The sequence below is a fragment of the Dipodomys spectabilis genome, unplaced genomic scaffold (genome assembly GCF_019054845.1).
Source record: "Dipodomys spectabilis isolate Male_0828 unplaced genomic scaffold, ASM1905484v1 ptg000140l, whole genome shotgun sequence".
In the NCBI taxonomy this organism is placed as follows: Eukaryota; Metazoa; Chordata; class Mammalia; order Rodentia; family Heteromyidae; genus Dipodomys; species Dipodomys spectabilis.
The window spans coordinates 38,940,724-38,963,239 of NW_024870817.1; the positions used below are offsets into that span (position 1 = coordinate 38,940,724).

General features: G+C 40.6%; 1 protein-coding gene and 1 long non-coding RNA gene across 3 annotated transcripts in view; one reads left to right on the forward strand and one right to left on the reverse strand.

Moving 5' to 3' along the window:
• Nucleotides 1-20,221, forward strand: part of Ankrd55 (ankyrin repeat domain 55) — an 82,374-nt gene extending 62,153 nt beyond the window's left edge. The window contains exons 8-12 of the mRNA XM_042691122.1: nt 424-608; nt 5,156-5,323; nt 7,602-8,257; nt 17,375-17,467; nt 19,701-20,221. Of these exons, the coding sequence (XP_042547056.1) occupies nt 424-608; nt 5,156-5,323; nt 7,602-8,257; nt 17,375-17,467; nt 19,701-19,822 (1,224 nt within the window). The 3' untranslated portion in view covers nt 19,823-20,221. The remainder of the gene's footprint in view (nt 1-423; nt 609-5,155; nt 5,324-7,601; nt 8,258-17,374; nt 17,468-19,700) is intronic.
• Nucleotides 3,807-15,179, reverse strand: LOC122117379. 2 transcript variants are annotated; one of them, XR_006149133.1, is made up of 5 exons: nt 14,757-15,179; nt 11,360-11,428; nt 11,139-11,229; nt 10,691-10,762; nt 3,807-4,005 (listed from the first exon to the last, which is right to left on the reverse strand). It is a non-coding gene; the product is annotated as an uncharacterized LOC122117379 (long non-coding RNA). The 2 variants fall into 2 exon arrangements; XR_006149132.1 differs by lacking the exon at nt 10,691-10,762.
• Nucleotides 20,222-22,516: the final 2,295 nt, after the last annotated feature.

Consider the following 22,516-nt stretch of genomic DNA (forward strand, 5'->3'; position numbering starts at 1 on the left):
GGGCCACTTCCGGCTTTTTGCTTATGTGGTGCTGAGGAATCGAACCCAGGGTCTCATGCATGCAAGGCAATCACTCTACCACTGGGCCACCTTCCCAGCCCCTCACTCTGAATTTTTAACTTAAACAAACACTGGGTTAAGCCAAGCACTGGTGGCTCATGCCTGTTTTCCTAGCTACTCAGAAGGCTGAGATTTGAGGATCGTGGTTGAAAGCCAGCCTGAGCAGGAAAGTTCCTGTGAAAATCTTATCTCCAATTAACCACCCAGAAAACTGAAAGTGGCTCAAACTGGTAGAGTACTAGCCTTGAATAAAAGAGCTCAGGGACAACACACAGACCCTGAGTTCAAGCCCTGTGACTGACAAAAAATAAAAATAAAAATCACTGTATTGTTCATAATAGGCTTTCTCTGACCCTTTTTCAGAGTGGAAATCGAATTCTATGTTCCATCATTCTGAGCCATCACCGGGGCCCGTCCATAATCAACTATGACGATGAGAGTGGGAAGACATGTGTACACATTGCAGCAGCTGCAGGTTTCGGTGACATTATTAATGACCTGGCAAAAGTCCCTGAGTGTAACCTGCAGGCTCTAGATGTGGATGACAGGTATCCATGGCAATTCAGGAAGTGCTGGGAACCAGCAGTCATCTTCCTGTAGTGTTCATCTTAAACTAAGGCTACCTAAGGAGTTATCCTACCGTACTCTGTCCTTATTACTGGTAATGCCCATGGGTTTGTGGCAATAAAAATTGCTCTATTTTAGTAAGAGGAGGAAAAATCATTGTTATGGAGAGAAATGTTGTGACTACAGTGTTGTCAGATTTTCCACTTTTCGCTAAATGTGTTCAGGGTTCTCAGAAGCCTTTCTATAGAGCAACTTCCTGCTGTGTATCCTTTTTGTTCATAATAGGAGACTTTATTTTCTTCTTTATTCCCAAATTATGTTCTAATGTCAACAAGGTTTTACCCAGAAGAGAACACAGAGAGATTTTGTATTGGACACAAATGGGCTGCTAGACATTTCTTTTAGTTTCTTTTAATCATTGAAATTGTATTGGCTGGCAGAGGAAACTGAGTCCAAAAAGGTAAAAAGGCTTATCTCAGGATAGTTAGCCACTCAGTGAAGGTTTGCACTTCTGTCTCAAATGGAGAGGTTTTCATCTACAAGGACCTGTTCACTTGACTTTTGTTTTGGCTAGGCAATGAACCAACAGGGTCACACCTGTAATCCTAACTACTCTGGAGGCTGAGATCTGAGGATCACAGTTTAAAGCCAGCCTGAGCGGGAAAGTTCATGAGACTCATCTCCAACTAATTACCAAAAACCCAGAAGTGGAGCATGGGTCAAAGTGGTAGAGCACTTGCCTTGAGCAAAAAAGCTCAAGGACAGCTCTCAGGCCCTGAGTTCAAGCTCAAAACTGACAAAAAAGAAAGAAACAAAGAAGTGGAAGAAAAATATGAACATGGCTACTGGAAATATATAAAGCTTATATATCATTTGGGTATGTCTGTACCCTTTCCTATTAAAGTGAAGCTAGCCACCTCCAGACTATGATTTGAAATGATTCACAAACACTCTTTATGATAGCTCGTGATTTTTGTTGCTATTGTTTTATATTTTATATATTTGTTTGTTTTGTTATGTTTTTTTAAGACAGGAGAAACAATTCTTGGGTTCCACATAGGTCTCAGAAGCTGGAAGTGATTAACACGATGATTTTCATTTAAACTATATATAAGTTATTGAAACTAAACTTTTTCGTAAGAGCAGGTGTTGACCCTGAGCAGATTTCATGTTACATTAGTAACATGGAAAAGTTGAATCATTGAAAAAAGGATGAACAAACTTCAGAAAAGAGGACAGGAACATTACCTTCTTCAAAATACTCCTAGAAGCATCCCTGAACACAATATTACCCATTTGCTTAGTACCATGAACTGAGCAAAGAAAAGCTAGTCCCCCAGATGGTAGGGGAGAAAGTTCAAGGGAAGTTCCCTCTCCAAGAGAGCTCACTCCCAGCTCCAACGCCCAGTCTTGCCGTGTCTCACATACTGAGTTAATCACTTTGCTGCTCCCATCTTTTTTCATGGCTTTTCTGATGCCAAATGTGCGATTCTGCCTTCATTAAGATGAAACTAGAATCTTCTGTTAGTAATTGAATTGTTCAATTTTTTCATAGGCGTTCGTGTATTAAGCATTTATAATCATTGTAAATTTCTTTCCTTCTCTTTTCTGATGAAAGGTTTTCCCAAAGAAAATTTTTGTGGCAAGTGAAGAAAAAATTAAGTAGTGCTTTGATAAAAGAGCTAGAAGAGCTTGGACAACTAGTCCTCCCAATTATAAAGAAAAAAACATAGAAAATATATAATTAATGTAGTGTATGCTTTTTAAATTTCATCAGTCAATGAGGTCACAATTCACATTAATAAGCAACTCATTTATCTTCAGGGAGGAACCGTCTTTTACCAAGTTCTCCTCCCTACATATTTCTGGAAATTCTCAGGGGAATGTTTACTTGTTTCACAAACCATTCCATAGCTATTGAGAGTTTGACCAATCCTTATACCCATCATCTCTCCATCTGGAGACTACCATATCCACATCTATCCACTGCTTGGGTCTGCCAAATTCTTTCTGAATTATGGGTCCTGATTTCCAAGCTTCCCACTGTGATCACAGAAACTTGTTTGCTGTTGAAGGGCTGTCCTGAAGCTTAGATATCAAAAGGAGCTATAGTTTAAACAACATGCAATTTATTTTTATTTTTTGTTGGTCATGGGGCTTGAACTCAGGGCCTGGGCACTCTCCCTCAGCTCTTCAGCTTAAGGCTAGTGCTCTACCACCTGAGCCATAGTGCCACTTCAAGTTTTCTAGTGGTTAAGTGGAGATAGCAGTCTCATGGACTTTCTTGCCGGGGCTGGCTTTGAACTAGGACCCTCAGATCTCAGCCTCCTGAGTAGTTAAGATTACAGGCATGAACCACCAGTACCCAGTGACAACATGCAATTCGATGCCACAAATACCCCAGGATATTAATCAGAGGTTATCTGTATGATGCTCTCATTTCTGTTTTATTTCCTATTTTTAGATCTCTTTCACAGTGATAAGGAATTAAAACCAATGGCAACAGAGTATTTAAATTGTTGGCTGGTGGTAAGCCTGACTAGATATAGATTAATGTCCAACTGTCCATCTACAGAATTTATTGGCCATATATTCTCCAAATTGGAGGGTATAATCTGCTGATGGCTCATTTTGTTTCAGAATAAATATTGCCTGACCACCTCTTTCACAGGGCATGGAGCAAATCATATCTGTCATGTTCAACTATTCAGTGATGGTTCACTGTATTGAAATTAATATATCACACTATTAGGTATCATGAAAATGCTGTGTCTAGCATAAACTGAGGAGGAGGGTGTTTAATTGACAGAGAACATAATTTATGTGGGAGGACTATGAGACTACATTGCAAACATATACACTGTAGATGAATATGATATTTACATTCTACAAACATATCCTTATGTCCAAGTAGCCGCAACTGAGTCTTCTCTGCACAAACCCAGGCTGCCTCCATGCCTAAGAGCTCCCTTCTCTTAAGAGCACCCTTCTGCCCAGGCCTCAACAAATGACCTGATATACCCTCCTTTCCTGCCCTAAGATTGGCCCATTTCCAGAATGACTGACAGGAGAGTAGCTTTTCTCTTCATTCATAGGAATATCTATCTTGCTCTTTGACTTCTTTACCCCATCCCCAAAGGGAAAATGTCCGAATACAATATGGTTACATCACTACACCATTCAAAAATGCAGTTTATTTATTCAGTCTTGAATTAAAAATGAATTACATGGCATCCAGTGTTCAGTACTTTCCATAATGATCTGATGACCAACGCCATCCATTCTCAATCATCTCCACTGAGCTGGCAGCAATGTCTGAGCAATTACAAGTCCACTGTTTCCAAACATCATAACATATAGGCACAGAGCAGCATGAATCTACACATAAGAAAAAAAATAATACAATCTGAAGAAAGGCTATTCTATCTCCCAGTGGTTTGATTTATTAATGTTTTTTTGTTGTAAAAATAGTGTACAGAGGAGTTACAGTTACGTGACTAAGGTAATAAGTACATTTCCTATGGAGCATTGTTGCCTCTTCCTTTGTTTATCCCCTACTATCTCTTACCTCCCCATCTCCCCAACTCCTCCCTCTTACTCCTCAGTGGGTTAATTCTATGTGCATTATTTAAACCACCCTTCTCAAACTTCTGTTATAGATAAAAGTAATTAGATATGTAACTATGCAACTTGTGGGCAGGGATGGGAGGGGGAAACTGTAGGCAAGAAAGAAGTGTTGGCTTTGTCCAAAAGAAAAATGCGTGCATCACCTGAGCTGTGAAATGGTAACCCCTCTATACAACACCTTAATAATAATACAAATATTTTAAAGTAATTAGAGAAAATGTTTACATTCATATAACAGGAAAGATCAATACTTTCAATACACACAGAGCCCATACCGAGTAGTGAAAAACAACTTTATTAGAAAATTAGACAAAGCTAGGTATTGTCACACTCTCCTATAAACTAAAGCAGCATGCTTGTGAGTTCAAGGACAGTTAGGGCTACATAGTGAGACCTTTATACAAAGGTCTGTTATGAAAGACAGACAGACAGAAGACATTACCAATAAATGAAGAAATTTTCAATAAATAAATGCAATGTCAAACATTGATTTCAAGAGTTGAGCTTAATCTTAAATAAAGAAAATCAAAAGAAAACAATAGCAAAGTATGATTTTTGCCTGTCAAGTTGGCAGCATATCAGACATTAGAAAAGGAGTAAGGACGCTGTTGTAGGAGGATAAATTGAGTGGGTCTTTCTGGCACTCTGTATCAAGAGCTTTTTTATACTTTCTCTTGTAGGAATTTCTCAGAAAAGTCAAGGCAGGCCAGAGAATACTTAGAGCTAGAGGAGAGGCTCCTGTGCCCACACACCATCATCTTTACGCTCCATTTCACACAAAGTATTTCCATATTGTAAATACAAAGTGATTTTCCAGCTTCATCCCCACTTGGAGTAGAATACGCAGTCTAGGAGGAGTTCATGCACTCAGACTTGTGTTCGTCCTGTGTGCCTGCTGCAGGACCCCCCTACACTGGGCTGCAGCTGCAGGGAAGGCAGAATGTGTCCGGTCACTGCTGGAGCTGGGCATGGACAGCAACCTGAGGGATATCAATGAGAGCACACCTCTAGCCTATGCCCTGTACTGTGGTCACACTGCGTGTGTCAAGCTCCTCTCCCAAGAGAGCAGGTGAGTGCATCAAAGGTTTGTGAAATTGTGAAAGAATTTCAAAATCTCCAATGTGTAAAACTAGCAAGAACTGAGTCATCTTACAATCGTATAAATAATAATAATACTTATGCAACTAATTATCTGTGTTTGCTATTGTCTAACAGTAAAATGGTCTTCATTTTTGTGGGAAAATTTCACAGTAATAAGACTGAATCCATCCTTCATTCACAGGACTTGAATCTCTGCTTTCCTTTTTCTCCTTTTCTTTTTCCTGTGGTACCATGTCTTATTAATCCCCTTTTGCTTAAATCATCAGTTCTCAAACTTCTCAGGACCCTTTTACACTCTCAAAAATCACTGTGATGCCAGGTGCCAGTAGCTTATGCCTATAATCCTAGCTATTCAGGAGGCTGAGTCTGAAAAATTTGAAGCCAGCCCATGCAGAAAAGTCTATGAGAATCTTATCTCAAATTAACTACCAAAAATCTGGAAGTACAACTGTGGCTTGAGTGGTAGAGCATGAGTCTTGAGCTAAAAAGCTATGGGACAGAGCCCAGGAAATGAGTTCAAGTCCCAGGACCAACACACACACACACACACACAATATATATACTGGAGGCAATAGTTAACCATATTAATAACTTTTAGTGTCTTGACAGGACAATAATTAGTTAAATGCCTATTTATACAGCGTGTGTATTGATGCTACTGCTGTCCTAATTTGTGCTAAGGGGGTGCTATACCTCCACTGCATCAACAAACAACTTATAAACATAGTTTTCATGTCATGAAACTCCTTAAAGAGTCTTGGGAATACCTCCCCTAAGTTTTAGTGATGCATGGAGAAATCTATTGGGTGAAATCACAGCCTGTAACAGAAGAAAGCACTGTTGTAGAAAACATTGAAATAGTTTTCATTAGTGCCGGGACCATATTCTGCATGGGAAAACTTGAAAGAATGTTGGAAGTCCCCTGACGTTCTCTCTAGGGGCCCTGAGTGTAGAGAAGCTGCTTTCAATACTTCAAAAAAAAATGTTATGCAAGGTGAAAGAATGAAGATCAAAACATATCATGGGAATAAGGACCATCACACACTGTGTAACCTGTAAAGAAAATGTTCCCTGCATTCAAAGTAGTGGTGTTTTTAAAGTTACAGATTATAATACTTCACTCCAAAGAGTGATGCTGCAGTCTGAGTCCTGGGCCATGTGTAAGTCAGGTTTCATCATTAATTCATACCACAGGAAGCATTAACTCCATTGTGGCTTCAAAAGAGAATGGCGCAGAGTTTCCAAGGAATAATAGAGTACTGCCAGGGGTGGGGGAAGAGGGGAAAAACCTCGTCATAAACAGAGCCAGCCACTTACTGCTGACCTTTCCCCAGGGTATCCAGCTGCTTGCTTTCCTCTGCTGCCATACCCAAACATGGCAGACACACATCAGCTGGAAATCTGTCCAAGGCTTCTCTCCCTGGATCCTTTAGTATACTCTTTGTGTGAGTGTATGGTTGGGGGTGAGGGGGGGGATTGCTGGTTTGGGGCCTTGAACTCTGAGCCTGGCCTCTTTCTGTACAAGGCTAGCTCTCTACCACTTGAGCCACACACAGCTTCACTTCCAGCTTGTGTGTGTGTGTGTGTGTGTGTGTGTGTGTGTGTGTGTGTGTGGTTAATTGGAGAAAAAGAGTCTCACATACTTTCCTATCCAAGTTGGCTTCAAATAGCAATCTTCAAATCTCAGCCTTCTGAGTAGCTAGTAATACAGGTGTGAGCCACCAGCACCTAACTTAATGTTCTTTCAGTTAAAAAAAATTTTTTAATTGGCAAATTTGTCAGAAAACATAAAAGGAGAGAAACAGATAAGTAGCCTGGTGGATAATTCCAGCTGTGCTTCAGAGAAGATCCGTTCTCTGGGATCTCATTTAGAGAAAACCTAAAGCCACATTCTCCTAGCCTGCAGCTTCCATCCTCCCATGAAGCAAAGCCTAAACTCACTCCTTCACTTTACCTCTTTACATAAAGCTTGTACTCCTGTGTGCTTGAGAAGAGAGAACAGCAATACTTGTAGGCTATTTGACCTGAATTAATCTTGGTGAAAACAGGTCAACTAGAGGTAAATTGCCAAAGCAAAGCCCTTAAGGAGCAAGAAGGATCTGACTGTACTGTACTAAGTGACCAGAGAGAGCCACCTCCACCAGGGGATCCCTGTAAATGATCCCATACAAGCTCAGTAAGCAGGTAGAATGAGGGCCAGTATTTCTATCCTCACATACCACCCTTGGTCCTTTGTATTTCCATAGAGCAGAGCCTGCTCGATCCCTTCCTTCTCAGAGTAATAGACCTCCCAAGAAGGAAGGACGTTTCAGCATGCTCAACCAAATCTTCTGCAAAAATAAGAAAGATGAGCAGAAGGCCCATCAGAAGGATCACAGCAGGGACCGACACAGGGGGCAGGATACCTCGGAAGTCGATGACATCATTACCACCTTTGACAGCATCGTGGATACCAACTGCCAAGACCAGCCTAGTGACCAGGTAGCTATGGTTGACTTTAAGAAGAGGACCTCCGAGAATTCAAAGTATCACTTGTCAGACAAGAAATCATTAGCCCGGAAGGGGCTTCCACCAATCAGAACACAGAGTCTCCCACCTATCACCCTGGGCAATAACTTCCTGACAGCCTCCCAGGGGACCACTTCCCAGGCCGGCCAGAGCTCGGGTGCTCAGCATACTACCCAGCGATCGCAGAAAAGTCGAAGTGAGCAGGACTTACTAAATAACAGGACTGGCTGCCAGATGTTAGATAACTCCTGGAAAGGTGATTCTAATCAGGTTTTCTCCTACAAAGCTTGGACTGTGTCTTCTTCTGATAAGCTGTTAGACAGACTGCTCGCTGCCCGACCTAGTCACCAAGAGCAACCTGGGCCACCACATCTTCCTCACCTTACCTCACCAGGTAATGCCCTTGCTTGCTTTCCCATTCCTGGCAGCCTCTTACCAGAAACACAGTTTCAGCCTAGGAATCAAAAGGTCAGTAGCCTCCGTGGCAGGGAAAGCATTAGATGATGAGCAAGTAGGACCTTTGTTGTTGTTTAATTGTGGCTGCCATGGGATTGGGGCTTTCCAGGCTATGCAGTTCTGCTTTTCTGCCCTGAAAATGATCAGGTAACTGGGTGCCTTCTCATCTTCCCAGCAAATGTGTGTGATGTCTCCCAGCCTAGAGCAGGAATAATTGTTATTTTCACTAGAAAGGATTCTTAACTAGAGGTGTGTGGCGAAATCACTCACAAGCAGTTGATTTGTTTGTGTGGTAGACTGAACATTGTTGAGAAAGGAAGGGAAATAGCAGTGTTAGACCACACGTTTACATCTTTATTACTTAAGTCTCACTATATGTAAGGATTACCTGGCAATATTCCTTCCTGTCTCTTAAGTACTCAGGGCGCCTCACCCAAAGTTACTAAGGCATGCTATTAATTTTTTTATTATCCTTCCAAAGATATTTCACTTACACAGGTATCTACATTTATACATATGAAATATACCTATATGTCTCTTTTCAATAACTGCAGTATTTATATTTTTATAACATATGGATGTATATGTATATATTCCCTCTCCTTATACATACATGTGTCACATGAAACAATTTATTAATTTAAAAACACTGGCAAGTGATTCTGCTTCTGAGGCCTGTGGGGCTACAAAGCAGCTAAAATCACTTCCCACACAGAGCATGTTCATTTGTCTGAATGGATTAACTGCCAATTTCCAAGACTTATGACAAGTTATATAACAAATACAAAACTGGTAGCTTCCCTTGAGAAATTGAAAAATCTGGCAACATTGAGTTCCTAAATTCCCTTGAGCAGTAACTGGCTAGATCTGAGAAACCTCTGTCAGCTCAGTTGCCACTGTCCCAGGTTCAACCTAGTTGGTACTACTTATTTGAAATCAGCCTTATACTTCCTTGGCTTGCGCGATTGGCTGGTTCTCTCTCAATTGAGCTGTTTCTCCAACCAGGCTTTTTCCTGGTTATTTTGGAGATGGATTCTCAAAGACTTTTCAGAAAAGGCGGCCCCCCAATCTATGAGCCTCTGGATCTCAGTGTCCTGGAGTAGCTGGGATTACAGGCGTGAAACACTAGTTCCAGGCCCATCTCACTTATTTTTTTATCAACTATTTCTGCTCTCATTTTTTCTAGTAGTAGGATTAAGAGATAAAACTATTTCTTGAATCCATATTCCTACTAAGAGTAGAAAAATTGAAAATGAAGAGGACAATACATGTCTTGAAAAGTAGCTGAGGGCCATGTTTCTTTTAGAAGGAAGAACATTCCTTCGTGTTAATACACAATGAGTTGGGCTCTCTTACTTTACTGGCATATGCCTGATACATGAATCCCTTGAATCTGAATATGACTCCCTTTTCACACATTTACACATACTTAAACTAGGATAGATATACAGAAGTCCTGGTATCTGAGGTAACACTGAAGGTTTAACTTGCCCCGTAAAGCCATGAGCAAGGGTTTTATAGTTTTGCTGCAGAGAGATGAAGGGAACACGTGGTTCTGCCATCTTTTGAGACTTTAGTGGCCTCCAAGGCCTCTGGTTAGCTTGCTTTTTGGAATTATTCCTTTCCTGATCAAGCTAATCCTTTCTCCTTCCAAATGCATTTTGAAAGTCTTTTTTGTTTCCTAAACAATCTTGGGATATCTTTTCATATCAGTTAGGAATTCAGCTGCCTGTAACAGAAACCCAAAGTCACAGTTAAAGAACATAGATGTTGGTATGAACCACAGTATTCTCAACCCTAGACAAAGCGTTCAAGGCTAACCTGGGCCTCATAGCACAATCCTAGCTCAAAAAAAAAAATCTACTGCAATTGTTACTAAACCAAGCATGTTGTGCATTCTGCTCAGTATACCAATCACTGATACAATGATTTTTGCAAAAAAAAAGTGAGTTCCTACATGGCCAAGCATAGATATCCTCAAATCTCAAATCATCTCCTTGAGTATAGCTTTTGGGGGCATTTATGGGATAAAGAATTTTGGGGATAGGTGATAGGAGGTGAAATGGTCAATGGTATGCCACACAAAGTCACACTTCATGGGACACATGTCTTGTGGTATGTAAGCATGATCAGAGAATAGAGTATTTACCTTTTTTTTTTCTGGGTCTGGTCATGGGGCCTGAACTCTGGGCCTGGGTGCTGTCCCTCAGCTCTTCAGCTCAAGGCTAGCGCTCTACCACTTGAGCCACAGCACCACTTCTGGCTTTTTTTTCTTTTTGCTTATGTGGTGCTGAGTAATTGAATCCAGGGCTTCATGCATGCAAGGCAAGCACTCTACCACTGAGCCACTTTCCCAGCCCCAAGTATTTACCTTTTGAAATGAAAGACCACCCATCAGATATTGGGTGAAGAATCAGTGGTCAACAAACTCATTCATCAAGCCCTGAAGAGTAACCAAAGTAAGCATTACCACAATCCACAATCCATGTGTTAGAGGTGTTATCTGCAACAAAGCTAGTGTGAGACTTGCAACATGTTAGCCAGATAACTGAGGGGGGGCTACAGGTGCTCAGGCAGGGAATAAGTACTAAAGGCTATTAGGAAAATGAGACTAGGCTAGCTGTCTTTGCTGGCTGATAATTATGTTAGAATTCTGTACTCCCATTGAGTCTCAGTGAGTGTGGTCATAGATATTTTGCTGGTTCCCTGAGAGATGCTTCTGAGCTTCTAACGGTGAAAGACATACAATATTTACAATTCTAAACTCCTTTAGTAAATTCCCAGTAAAATGTTTCAGACAATCAAGCAACAGTACTTACTCTGTGATCCTCAGTAACTCAGGCTCCTTCCTTCTATATGATCCAAAGCCTAACATACGGCTTCTTCTCCAGGTCATGTCACATTCAATAGCTGATGGAAAAGAGGAAGGAAGGGAAAGAGAAGGTAGATGTCCCCACCTGAATTAACCCCATTAAAAATCTACAAGTTCCACACTTCTGCCTGCATCTCATTGGCCAGGACTTTAGTCACATGCTCATACCTTATGTGCAAGGTAGACTGGCAATTGTAGTCTTACAGCTGGGCATATGTCTCTGTCTTCAAAATGGGACTTGTGTTTCAAAAGGAGAACAAAGGGTAGACATTAGATGTAAAACTAGTACAATCTGTCTCCTGTATAATACAACATTTTCTGTATTACTTGAAGTAAAATAAGTTAGACATTTAATACATATGCTAAGGGTATTGCTTAGTCCCCACTGAAGCAACCAGGAAAGTCCTAGAGCAGCTGAACAGCAAAAATGAGATGCAAAACTCTCCAAGGGATTATTTTTTTGGTTGGTTGATTGTAGGGCTTGAACTCTGGGCCTGGGTGCTGTCCCTTAGCGCGTCAGCTCAAGGCGACTGCTCTACCACATGAGCTACAGCACCACTTCTGGGTTTCTGAGTGGTTTATTAGAGATAAGAGTCTCACAGACTTTCCTGCCCGGGCTGGCTTTGAATTGTGATCCTCAGATCTCAGCCTCCTGGGTAGCTAGGATTACAGGCATGAGACACCAGCACCCGGCTCCAAGGGATTCTTAAGAAATTAGCTGTGTTTATAGCAAAGCACTTATTTTTTTCAACAGTCAGTGCTAATTATAACTAGGAGATAGATACTGAAGGAAACTGAGTCATGATAAGCCAAATCTTCTGAGACTTCAGCTTATAAAGAAACTTTAAAGGAAATGAATTTGCTAAAATGATTATGCAACTGATTTTTTTGTCGTTGAGGATCAAATGCAAGCCATTGCATATGCTCAGCATGTACTCTTTGAGCTATAGCCCTGGCCCCACACTGACTTTAAAGTGAGTTGTTTTTCATGTTTGGACACAAAGTCATAGGGTTTTTAAGTAGAAAGAACCTTGGTCATCCAATTTCCCAGAGGTAATGAAGAAGGATCCTAAAGCCCTGCCATCTAGGTCCAGACTCTGCCTCTGTTACTTCCTTGCTGTTATTTCATCTCTCTAAGCCTTTCCGTTTAAAGGAGGGAAGATTAATTTTGGCTCATGAGTTCAGAGACTTTAGCCAATCCACTGGGCTCTGGACCTGTGTAGAGATTGAACATCATGACAGGAGATGTGTGGAGCAAAGTGGCTTACCTCATGGACACAGAGGCAGAGATGACAAGGGTTCAGTGTAATATGTAGTTCTAGAGGAGACATTTTTAAGGACCTACTCCCGTCAATAAGGTTCCTCCTGCTAAGTTTCTCTCACCCCTGGAGACTTCCTCATCTACTGTGACAAAGCTACAGATAACTTTTATTTTAAAGATAATGCAATTTAAGCTGAGCACTCCTTAGGAAGGAGGAAGGGAGGGAGGGAAGGAGAGAAGAAGGGAGGAAGGAAAGAAGGAAGGAAGGAAGAAAGGAAAGAAGGAAGGAAGGAAGGAGGAAAGGAAAGAAGGAAAGAAGGAAGGGAGGAAGGAAAAGAAGCAAGGAAGGAAGAAGGGAAGGAGGGAAGGAAAGAAGGAGGAAGGAAGGAAGGCAGTCCAATATGATGAACAGAGAATGAAAGGAGAAAACCATCAGCTGTCCATGGTGTCCCTGCTTCCCATGGAATCTCCACCAGGCTCCATCTCATCCAGCTCCCTCTGTGTGTGCCCGTCCTTGTGGTGCTGGCTCCAGCTTAGTTCCTTGGGCCTTAGTGTCACCATCCTTTCCTGTATCCCTCCAGCTGTGGCCAGCCTTATTCTCACTTATTCTTCCCAGCTTTGCTCTCATGCATATAACTGATTTTCTATATGAATTTCCCTCTGCTTGAAAGAACTATAGGTGTCTGCTTCCCTAGGTGAAGTCAGATTGATGTCAAGAAATGTCATATTTCTGGACCAAGAGTTCTAACCCTCTAGACATAGGAGCTGGGACTATTTTTGTCTCATGGGACCCTTTCTGGTCACAATTTGCACAAGCTACAAACGTTCCATGATTTGTTCTATCTTGTAGCCAATGAATGATATATTCAGCACTTGAACACAGATTTCCTTAATAGGAAAATGAAATCCTATTTAGGAATAGTAATATGTTCCTCTCTTTAAATCTTGAAGTCCAGTTTATTGGTTTTCCTACCAATTATCTCTCATGTAATTTTTCTTGTTAATTACATTGTTCTCCACTAAATGAAAAGATTTTCCTGCCTGATGGACTGTATTCGTGTGATCATTTTTATCCCCACATGACCCATTAGTTTTAGAACTAGTGAGCCTTTTGCATTAAAATGGAAGGGTTCTCTGGAAGCGTTTAAGTTCTTAAGTCCAGGAACATTGAAACTGAGCAGATTTCTTACAATGAACTTCCATATTTTCACCTTAATGTGTTAAAGCAATATAATACCATAAGTCAGACTATTGGGCCACTTACTTGAACTTGGGTAGTCCCTTTTGCTTTGGCCTTTTTCTCCTTTCCTGCCTAGGTTCAGTGGAAGAATAATGCAGGTTAGAAATGCCACTATTTGAATTCTGGGCAGCTGCTATCCCGTGCTTACATCAGCAACTCTGAACAGTTAGCTGTAATGATGATTACTTAACATTTATTGAGACCTGTCAGCAGGCTAGATGACAGATGGGGATGAGGCACTTATTCTAATGAGTTGGAATTTGGAGCACCTCTGTTTAATTTATTGTGAGCAGCTTTCAGAGAAAATGGAACAGAAAGCTCTGCGGTGTTTTCTGCTAGCCTGGTTATTTACAAGGCATCACAAGAACAAAGTGCTCACTTCCTTTCTCCCTCTAGGGAGAACTTCCTTCTCCAGAAGTTTCTAGATTGTCCCAGCAACAATGCACTCTTCTGGCTGAGCAGGTCAGATCCTGTGACCTTTCCATTTAAAAACATCAGCAGCTTTCTCGATTTCCAGGACAAAAGCTAAATTCCTTAACTGGACAAACACAGCCTCAGTGTTGCTGTCTGACCTGTGTGCCACTCTGGATTTCTCTCCTCTCCAGTCCCCACTTCCTGGGCCTCACCAGTTCCTTGAATATTTCTCAATTCCTGGAAAGTCACCTTTGCACTTTGTGACTCTTTTGCCTACATTTCCATTTTAGCCTCTCTCCACTGTTGAATGTGACCAATTCCGCCAATATTCTAAGACCCAGCTCAAGCCACGCATGGTGGCACACGCCTATCATCCCAGCACTGGGGAGGCAGAGGCAGAAGGATCTCAAGTATAAGGCAACCCAGGCTACCTAGTAAGACCCTGTCTCAAACAAAACCAGGGGGAGCAAAGTCAGCTGAAAAGTCACCTTTCCTGTGAAGAGCAGCTGAGCCCTGTAGGAGGGGTGACCCTTCCTGTTCATAATGTAATTATCCCTGCCTTGTGGAGGGCTTCAGTTTTCAAGGCAGAGGAGAAGTTTTTACCCCCATCACATAAGTGAGGAGAATGAGACTCACAGAGCTCCACTCACCTGCCCAAGGTCACAGATTACCGAAGAAGTGGTTAGGTGAATGGCAGACCTCCTCTTCCACAGCAATGTTTTCACATGTATCCCAGCGTTACTTTGTGGCTTCAGAATTACTGAGTTTGCCAGTGTTCACTCCCCCTTCTCTGTGCCCTTCAGTCTGGAATACAGTGCAGCAGTGGCTTCTCAGTAGATGGTTGACTTGACACCAAGGGATGGAGGATAGGGTGGAGTTAGGGTCAGGCAAAGTTGGTCTGCCAAATTGGCCCAGAATGTGATCTCCAAGAGTAGGGTAAAATGAGGAAGACAATGGTACCTATCTCTGGAGAAAAAGTGGCAGCTAAGGTTAAACAAGATGATGCCTGCAGTAATTATCCCAGCTTCAGACCGTAGAAGGTATTCAATAAACACTATTTATAGGAAGTGGTGCTGTAGGTCAAGTGGTAGAGCGCTCGCCTTGAGCTGAAGAGCTGAGGGACGGTGCCCAAGCCCAGAGTTCAAGCCCCATGACCGACCAAAAATAAAACCAAAACCAAAACCAAAAAAAGAAACCCACTATTTATAGTTAGCAAAGTCATTGCTTAGTCTTGTAAACATGTGCTCTTGCCTTCAAGAGACGAGCCAATTTGAATTTTAATATAATTTTACCCAAGAATTTTTTTTCAGTAAATAATGGCTCCTGGAGTTGTTTGATCTTCAAAGTTAAAGGATTAAAATATAAATAACGTGTGGTGGGCTCATGCCTGTAATCCTAGCTAATCAAGAGGCAGGCTCAAGTGGTCTGCAAGTCTGAGGCCAGTCATGGAAGAGTTAGTGAGACCCAGTCTCAAAAACAAAATACAAACATAAAGTCTAGAGGCATAGTTCAAGTGTTAGATCCCTTGCCTAGCATGCTGGGGACCTTGAGTTCAATGCCCAGTAACATAGAAGAAGGAGGAGGAACAGGAGGAGGAGCAAGAGGAGCAGGAGGAAGAAAAGTATAAAACAAGAAATTTTGTTCAGTCTCCATGGAATCAAATTGCTTAAGTGGTTCATTTAAGTAGGTGGAATCTTGACTAGTTATTTTTTCTTTTGTCTTATGCCAAGGACTATTTTGCCCAAATAGAAAACTTTAACTTCATGAGTATTGCTAAAATGATTCAAATCCTTTCTTACTAGACTACTAAGTATCAAATCTTTTTTAATATATAATGTTGACTGAGTGCTTTACTTTTTTTAAGCTAAACACTTCATACTTACCCTCCAATTTATTAATTGCTAGAAAATTCAGATACAATTATTTTCTCTACTGTATAGATTTGGAAGTTGGGGCATAGAAGATCACACAGCTAAAATATAGGGAAGCAGAAAATTCAGCCCAATCCTGGCTAACCTTGGAGATTGAAGCTCTCAGCTATTATATTACTTGGCCAACTTTCAAAATGTACTTAAATAACTTTCGTGTATGCCTTTCTATTTTCAGATATCTAGAACACCCATCTTTTGTAATCAGTAGTGTGTTGAATTTTTTAAATAACAGGCTCCACTTGACGGCCAAGTTCAAACACTAGGTTGATATCAATCAATTCCCAAAAGAATGTACCCATCAGCCCTCCACCTCAGCTCATAAAAAGGGCTATTTCTTTAGAACCTCACCTAGCTGTCTGCTGGTTCAGCGTTTTACAATCCTGTGCACATTTGCATTACTTGGAAGCTGAAGAAAATCTGGCATTCCACCTCTAGAAATCCTGGTCTAATTGACCTGGGGGGTAGAAAGGGTAGCAGTTGTTTCTTTAAGATCATATGCTTCCATGTGCAGACAGGATTGAGAAACTTTGCTCTAGGAAAAGCTAGTCATCACTCACTCATCAAAGATGGGGGGATAGATATGTGTAAAGATATGCCAGGCCAGGGACTGGTGGCTCATGCCTGTAATCCCAACTACTCAGAAATAGAAATGGCTCTGTGCTTCAAAGGAGTAGAACGGTAGCCTTGAGTGAAAGAGATCAGGGACAACATCCAGATCCTGAGTTCAAGCCCCACAACTAACAACAACAACAAAAATAATGTAATTAAATTTAAAAAATGAAGATATGCTAGACTCAGATTATTTTTTAAACTTTAAATTTTAGCTAGGTACTGGTGGCTCACACCTGTAATCCTAGCTACTCAGGAAGCTGAGATCTGAAGATTTCGGTTCAAAGCCAGCCCAAGCAGGAAAGTCCATAAGACTCTTATCTCCAATTAACCACCAGAAAACCAGAAGTGGCGCTGTGGCTCAAGTGGTAGAGCTTTGGCCTTGAGCTGAAGAGCTGAGGGAGAGTGCCCAGGCCCAAAGTTCAAGCCCCATGACTAACAAAAAAACAAAACAAAAATTTAAATATTATAAAGTGACTGACTGCATGCTTATAAAATTTTATTTACACTACTCCATTCCAAAAATGATTCCTGATTCCTTCACACTTAAATAACCAATGGAATCTACTAGTAGTAATGCAGTTGAGTGTGGCTAGTCTTGATTTCATTGTTTGTGTACATTCAATTTAGTGATCTGTAACAACTTTCATGACTCTCTAATCCGCTGCATTTTATAATTTGTGTTTGACTGAGTCTCAAATGACTAATACAAATATGTTTGTTCCCAGGACAAAATTTTCAGCATCTATCCCCAAACAGACCCAAAATCAGGGATCTTCCTTTCATTCGGAACAACCTAGCTCCCCTAACAGACCAAAAATGTAAGTATCTGGAGCTGCTGCCTGAGCTTCCTTTGCAAGTGTGCACACATTGTCTAGCTCAACATTATTTCACCTCATGTTCATTTCTAAAATAGCATCAGGTGCCAGTACCTATAAATGCAAGAAAATAGAGGCAATCTATGAAGCTCATTAAAGTTTGGTAACACTAAATCTTTTCCAAAAAATATTTCTTGAAAAATGAATATATGCTCCATTCTGAAAATGTTGTGTTGAGCTATAAAAACAATAACAAGATTGTTTTCTGTATCTTATTTGATGTCTTGAAGAAGATAGTTTAAAAATTCTTACTAGTCATCTTGCGTTGAATGCATAGAAATGCATGCCCTCTCTGTACTCATGACCCATGATTCCTAAGCAGAGAGGGGCTGTTCGTTTCTGAGATAGGATCACACTCTATAACCTAGCAGTCCTTGAATTCACAACCATCCCCCCTCAGCTTCTCCAGGTGCTGAATTTACAGGTATACACCACCATACATGACTTTGCCTGATTCATTTATTTGTTGTTATTATTTACTTTATAATATCTCATATCAAAATCTCAAAATACAAAAGATAAACATACTCTCTTAAACCAAGGATCTTAATACTTGTGTGCCTAAGTGTATTACTGGTATTTCCTATTGAAATTAGATACCTGAGCCAAACTCCTAGAGAGTCTGAATTTATATATCCTGGTACCTGCATTGTGAGTTAAGCTTTATTATTAATATACCCATTGTACAGATGGGAAAACTGAGTTCATAAAGGTTACATGACTATCCTAACATTATTTATATAGTAAATAGCAGAGCCAAGCTCAAAATTACAGGATATTAAGCCAGTATGGCAAACATATATACCTGTAGACTCAACACTCAAGAGGCTGAGGCAGGAGGGTTGAGAGTTGGAGACCAAACCAGATTACATATGGATATATTATCCAAAACATAACAAAAGAAACAAAACATCCTGCAGGATATTGAGACCGCTGCCTCACTAAAAAGCAACATTTAATGAACTCTAATTTTCTCCCTATTTTCCTACTTAAGCCCAGACATTTATTACATATATGCTGAGAGAGAGAAAGAGAGAGGGTGGAGGGAGAGGGAGAGGGCGGGAGAGAGCGTTATCTCCACTATATCCACATTTGACTCTGAGTTAGATTATTTAGGTGATGTCCTAATTATTTCAGACAAGTTCCTTAACTCTTCTGAACAGTTTTTTCACTGGGCTGGAACAATAGTGTCTGTCTGAGGAGACTGTTGGGAAGATTAAATGGGATGACATATTTACATTTGGAAAACACTTAGTGCATTGTTTGCAAAGAACATTTCACTATGCTTTTCTTCCCCAAGCTACAGTTCCAAGCGGACCAACCAAGAGCTTTTAGAACCTTTCAGTGGAAGCAGTAACCGTGGGGTCTTACCACAATCCCATCTTTTCATAGACGAGTAAATAAAGTTAGAAAAATTTGTCTAAGTTTGCAGAGTTAGAAGGAGAAACCTAGGCTTCTTCCTTGACAGATAGTTCTGCCCCATCTTGTTTATTGAGATGAGCTCTCACTAACTTTTTGCCTGGGCTGGCCTCAAACTGTGATCTTCCTATTCTCCGCCTCCCTAGTACCTGAGATTACAGGCAGAATCCATTGTATCTGACCTCTAAATCCACATTTAATCAGGACTGTAATCACAAAGACATCTAGTTAAGGTAAGAGTCCTAGTGTCTTGAATCCTAGTGGAATGTGGAGAATCTAGCGTTTTTGTTTGGTAAGGCAGAAGCTATGCTTTGCAGAATTAAATTTTGAGAGATGAGACCAAGATCCCTGGTGAAAGAAATCAAAACAGAAGGGCATCCTAGGTACTGCCTAAAAGAAACCTGTGGACCTTTGGAATACAAATGTCTCAGATCCTTTTTAGAACCTTGGGCTTACTTGACTGTCCACCATAATTCTTCCCAAAGGAAAGTACTGTGCCAGGACACACAAGCCAATGGTGATGGAATCCAATTTGGTAAAGTCTTATATTTGTGAATATTTGAAATCTTTGACCGTATAGGGTAAGACTGAATAGAAATATGCTATTAACTAGATATGCAGTTGTTGGACTCAAGCTATTCCTCTTGAGTCAAACTCCTGCCAACAAGACTTCTTAGAAATATCTCCACCCCTCAAGAAATAATACAGTTCTATGTCTTAATTGTCTTGTTCAATGCCTCCCCCTCCTCTGCCCCAGTTCTATCTGGAGAACCCCTAAGAACAAACCGAGTGCTTCCTGCGATTCCAAGTCAACGGGGACAAGGCCCAGCAGCTGAAGAGGATGACCACACTGCTAATCCCACCCATGACACAAATTAAAAACTGTGGGCCACTGCCTGTGGAAATTCAGATGACATATATTTTCAGCTGTCAAAGTGCAAGATTACTCCAGTTTGTATGAACAAAGACTGATTTAGCAAGCTGCATTCTACATGCCATTTGGTTTTATAATTCAAGATTTTTGATTCCAGAAGAAGTATTTGGATAGAATCTTGGAGTATGCATATATTATTAAGTCTGTGAGTTTCTATAACTGCTACATGTCATAGGAAAATGTGTTTTTAGCTGAGAATCTTAGCTGTGTTTGGTTTGCTTTGTGGCATGTTTGCTGATCTGTCTGTCTGCTGAATGATTTTGTGATGTTATATTTTTTTGATGTATGCTTTGCTGAATAAAAACAACAACAAGAAAAGTATATCCCAGACTTGTTCTTCACATTTTCTGTAATTCTACCTCAGATTGCTAAAGCTTCAGTAAATTAAATAAATTCCTACTACTAGTCACAATCTATGGCTTTTTAAAAATGCACTATCTTCTGTAAAATATTTTCTAATATTGTTAGTTCCCACTATAACTCAAATCATTTGACAATATTTATGTCCTTTCTCTGTGACTTGATTATTTCCACCTACTGTTGTTTTCAGGTATGACTGATTATTCCAATAATAAGAAGATCATGTTAGTTGGCAGAGTGTGTATCCTGGCATAAAAGAATTGAATAGACATTTCCCACATTCCTCAAATACCTACATAGTTAATAATTCTTCAGCTGGGTGCAGTGGTTGACGACACTCATTTTAGTTATGCAGGAAGTGTAAATAGGAGACTTACAATCCATACCATCTTGAGAAAACAAAATATAAAACTTTACTTCAAAAAAAACTAAAGCAGAGGCTTAAGTGGAGTGCATCTAGGAAGTACAGGCCCTTAATTAAAACCTCAATACTACCAAAAAAATTGTTTTAAAAAAACTTTGAAATAGTGTTTTCTGCTCACTTACTGCCCAACAAGATAATGGTCACTCCACATTATTTCTGAGGCTGAATGTTATGTAAATATCTCTATGATATCATTATTACTTTTGTGTGCATGTGCGTGTACATGTGCATGTGCGTGTGCATGTCTGTGTGTGTGTGTGTGTGTGTGTGTGTGTGTGTGTGTGTGTGTTGGTCCTAGGGCTTGAACTCAGGGTCTGAACACTATCACTGCTCTTCTTCACTCAAGGCTAGCATTCTACTACATGAGCCACAGCTCCACTTCTGGCTTTTTTTTTTTTTTTTTTTTTTGTACTTAATTGTAGATAGGAGTCTTAGGAACTTTCCTGCTCAGGTTGGCTTCAAACGTCAGGCCTCAGATTTCAGCCTCCTGAGTAATTACAGGCATGAACACCAGTGCCCAGCAACACTACTACTTTATATGAAAAGTATTCCTTTACTAAGTAGAAGCTCCTTAGGGGCTAAATTACTATTCTTTGACTTTGTACATCTAAAAACTTGTACAGTGCATTGCAAAAAGTAAATGATTTTTTTTTTCCAGAAAGGAAGGAAGTAGAGAGATAGGAAGGGGTTGGCAAGGGCATGAAATGTAGGAAGTGATCATGAAGAGGTCACAGTCCCATTTTGTCAATAACAGTTCTGTGAATCAGAGGTTGTAAAAGAGAAAAGTCTGTCTATCAACCTCCCGCTGAGCAGTGGTTAAAGTGAGGGCAAATTAGAAGACAAAGGCTTCTGAAGGGTTTTCTTTTTGGTTGTTGTTTTGTTGGTGGTCATTTGTGTGTGTGTAAGCATCAGACTGTTAAAGCTATTTGTTATGTCCCCAGGCTACATCTGAATCCATGCTCATGCATATGTCAAGCCCTACATTGTCTAGTTAGTCAGGGTAGGCTAGATTCAGCTTCAATAATAAACAACCTCAAAATTTCATTGGCGAAAGTTTGTTTCTCATCTACAATTCATGTCCCACTCCAGCTGGCAGAATTGGCTGATGTGGGTTCCATCTTGATACGTGCCTTCTTGGAAAGAATTTCCCTCGTGTTTCATTGGCCAAATCAAAGCATGCGCACATGACTAACTTCAAGGAGTGGAAGAAGGGGAAAACGTCACCCATGTATCTAGAGAGAGGAAAACTGGAATACTATTGAAGTATCAAAAAGATTAAAACACTCACCAAAGCTGAGTGGCCATTTAAGGATAATGACATGCCCTTCCACTAAGCTGATAAGAGGTCAAAGCAATTTGTAAATGTAGCCATCCATGGAAAAAAGCCAGGGTTCCTGAACACCTAGATTTATTTATACACACATCTACACAATCTCCCAGGGTTGGACTTTTCCATCCAATCAGTTCTGGAAATGTTTTTGTTAGCTGCTCACTATCACTTCTTTAAATAGAGCAGCTGTCTTTTGCCATCTGGCAAAGTTGCTTATTGGGCAGATTCATCCTTGGCAGTGGCTAATATTAAATGAAGCAGGAGTGATCAGGGAAAGTAATGCATGGGCAACAGCAGCTAGGAGATCAGAAATGAGCACTGTATTAATGAGTAGCTTCAATAAAAACACACAATAACTACTATCTGTACACTCTCATTAAGCTCTCAGAGAAAGAAAAGTGGGGGGGGCGCTTTTACCTCTAACCCTGCCCTCTTGCCCAAATGATTACCACACTCTGGGGAATGAGCAAAAATATCTTAAAGAAAGCCAGCAGAGAAGTGGTTGCAAAGGAGAAAAGAAGTTAG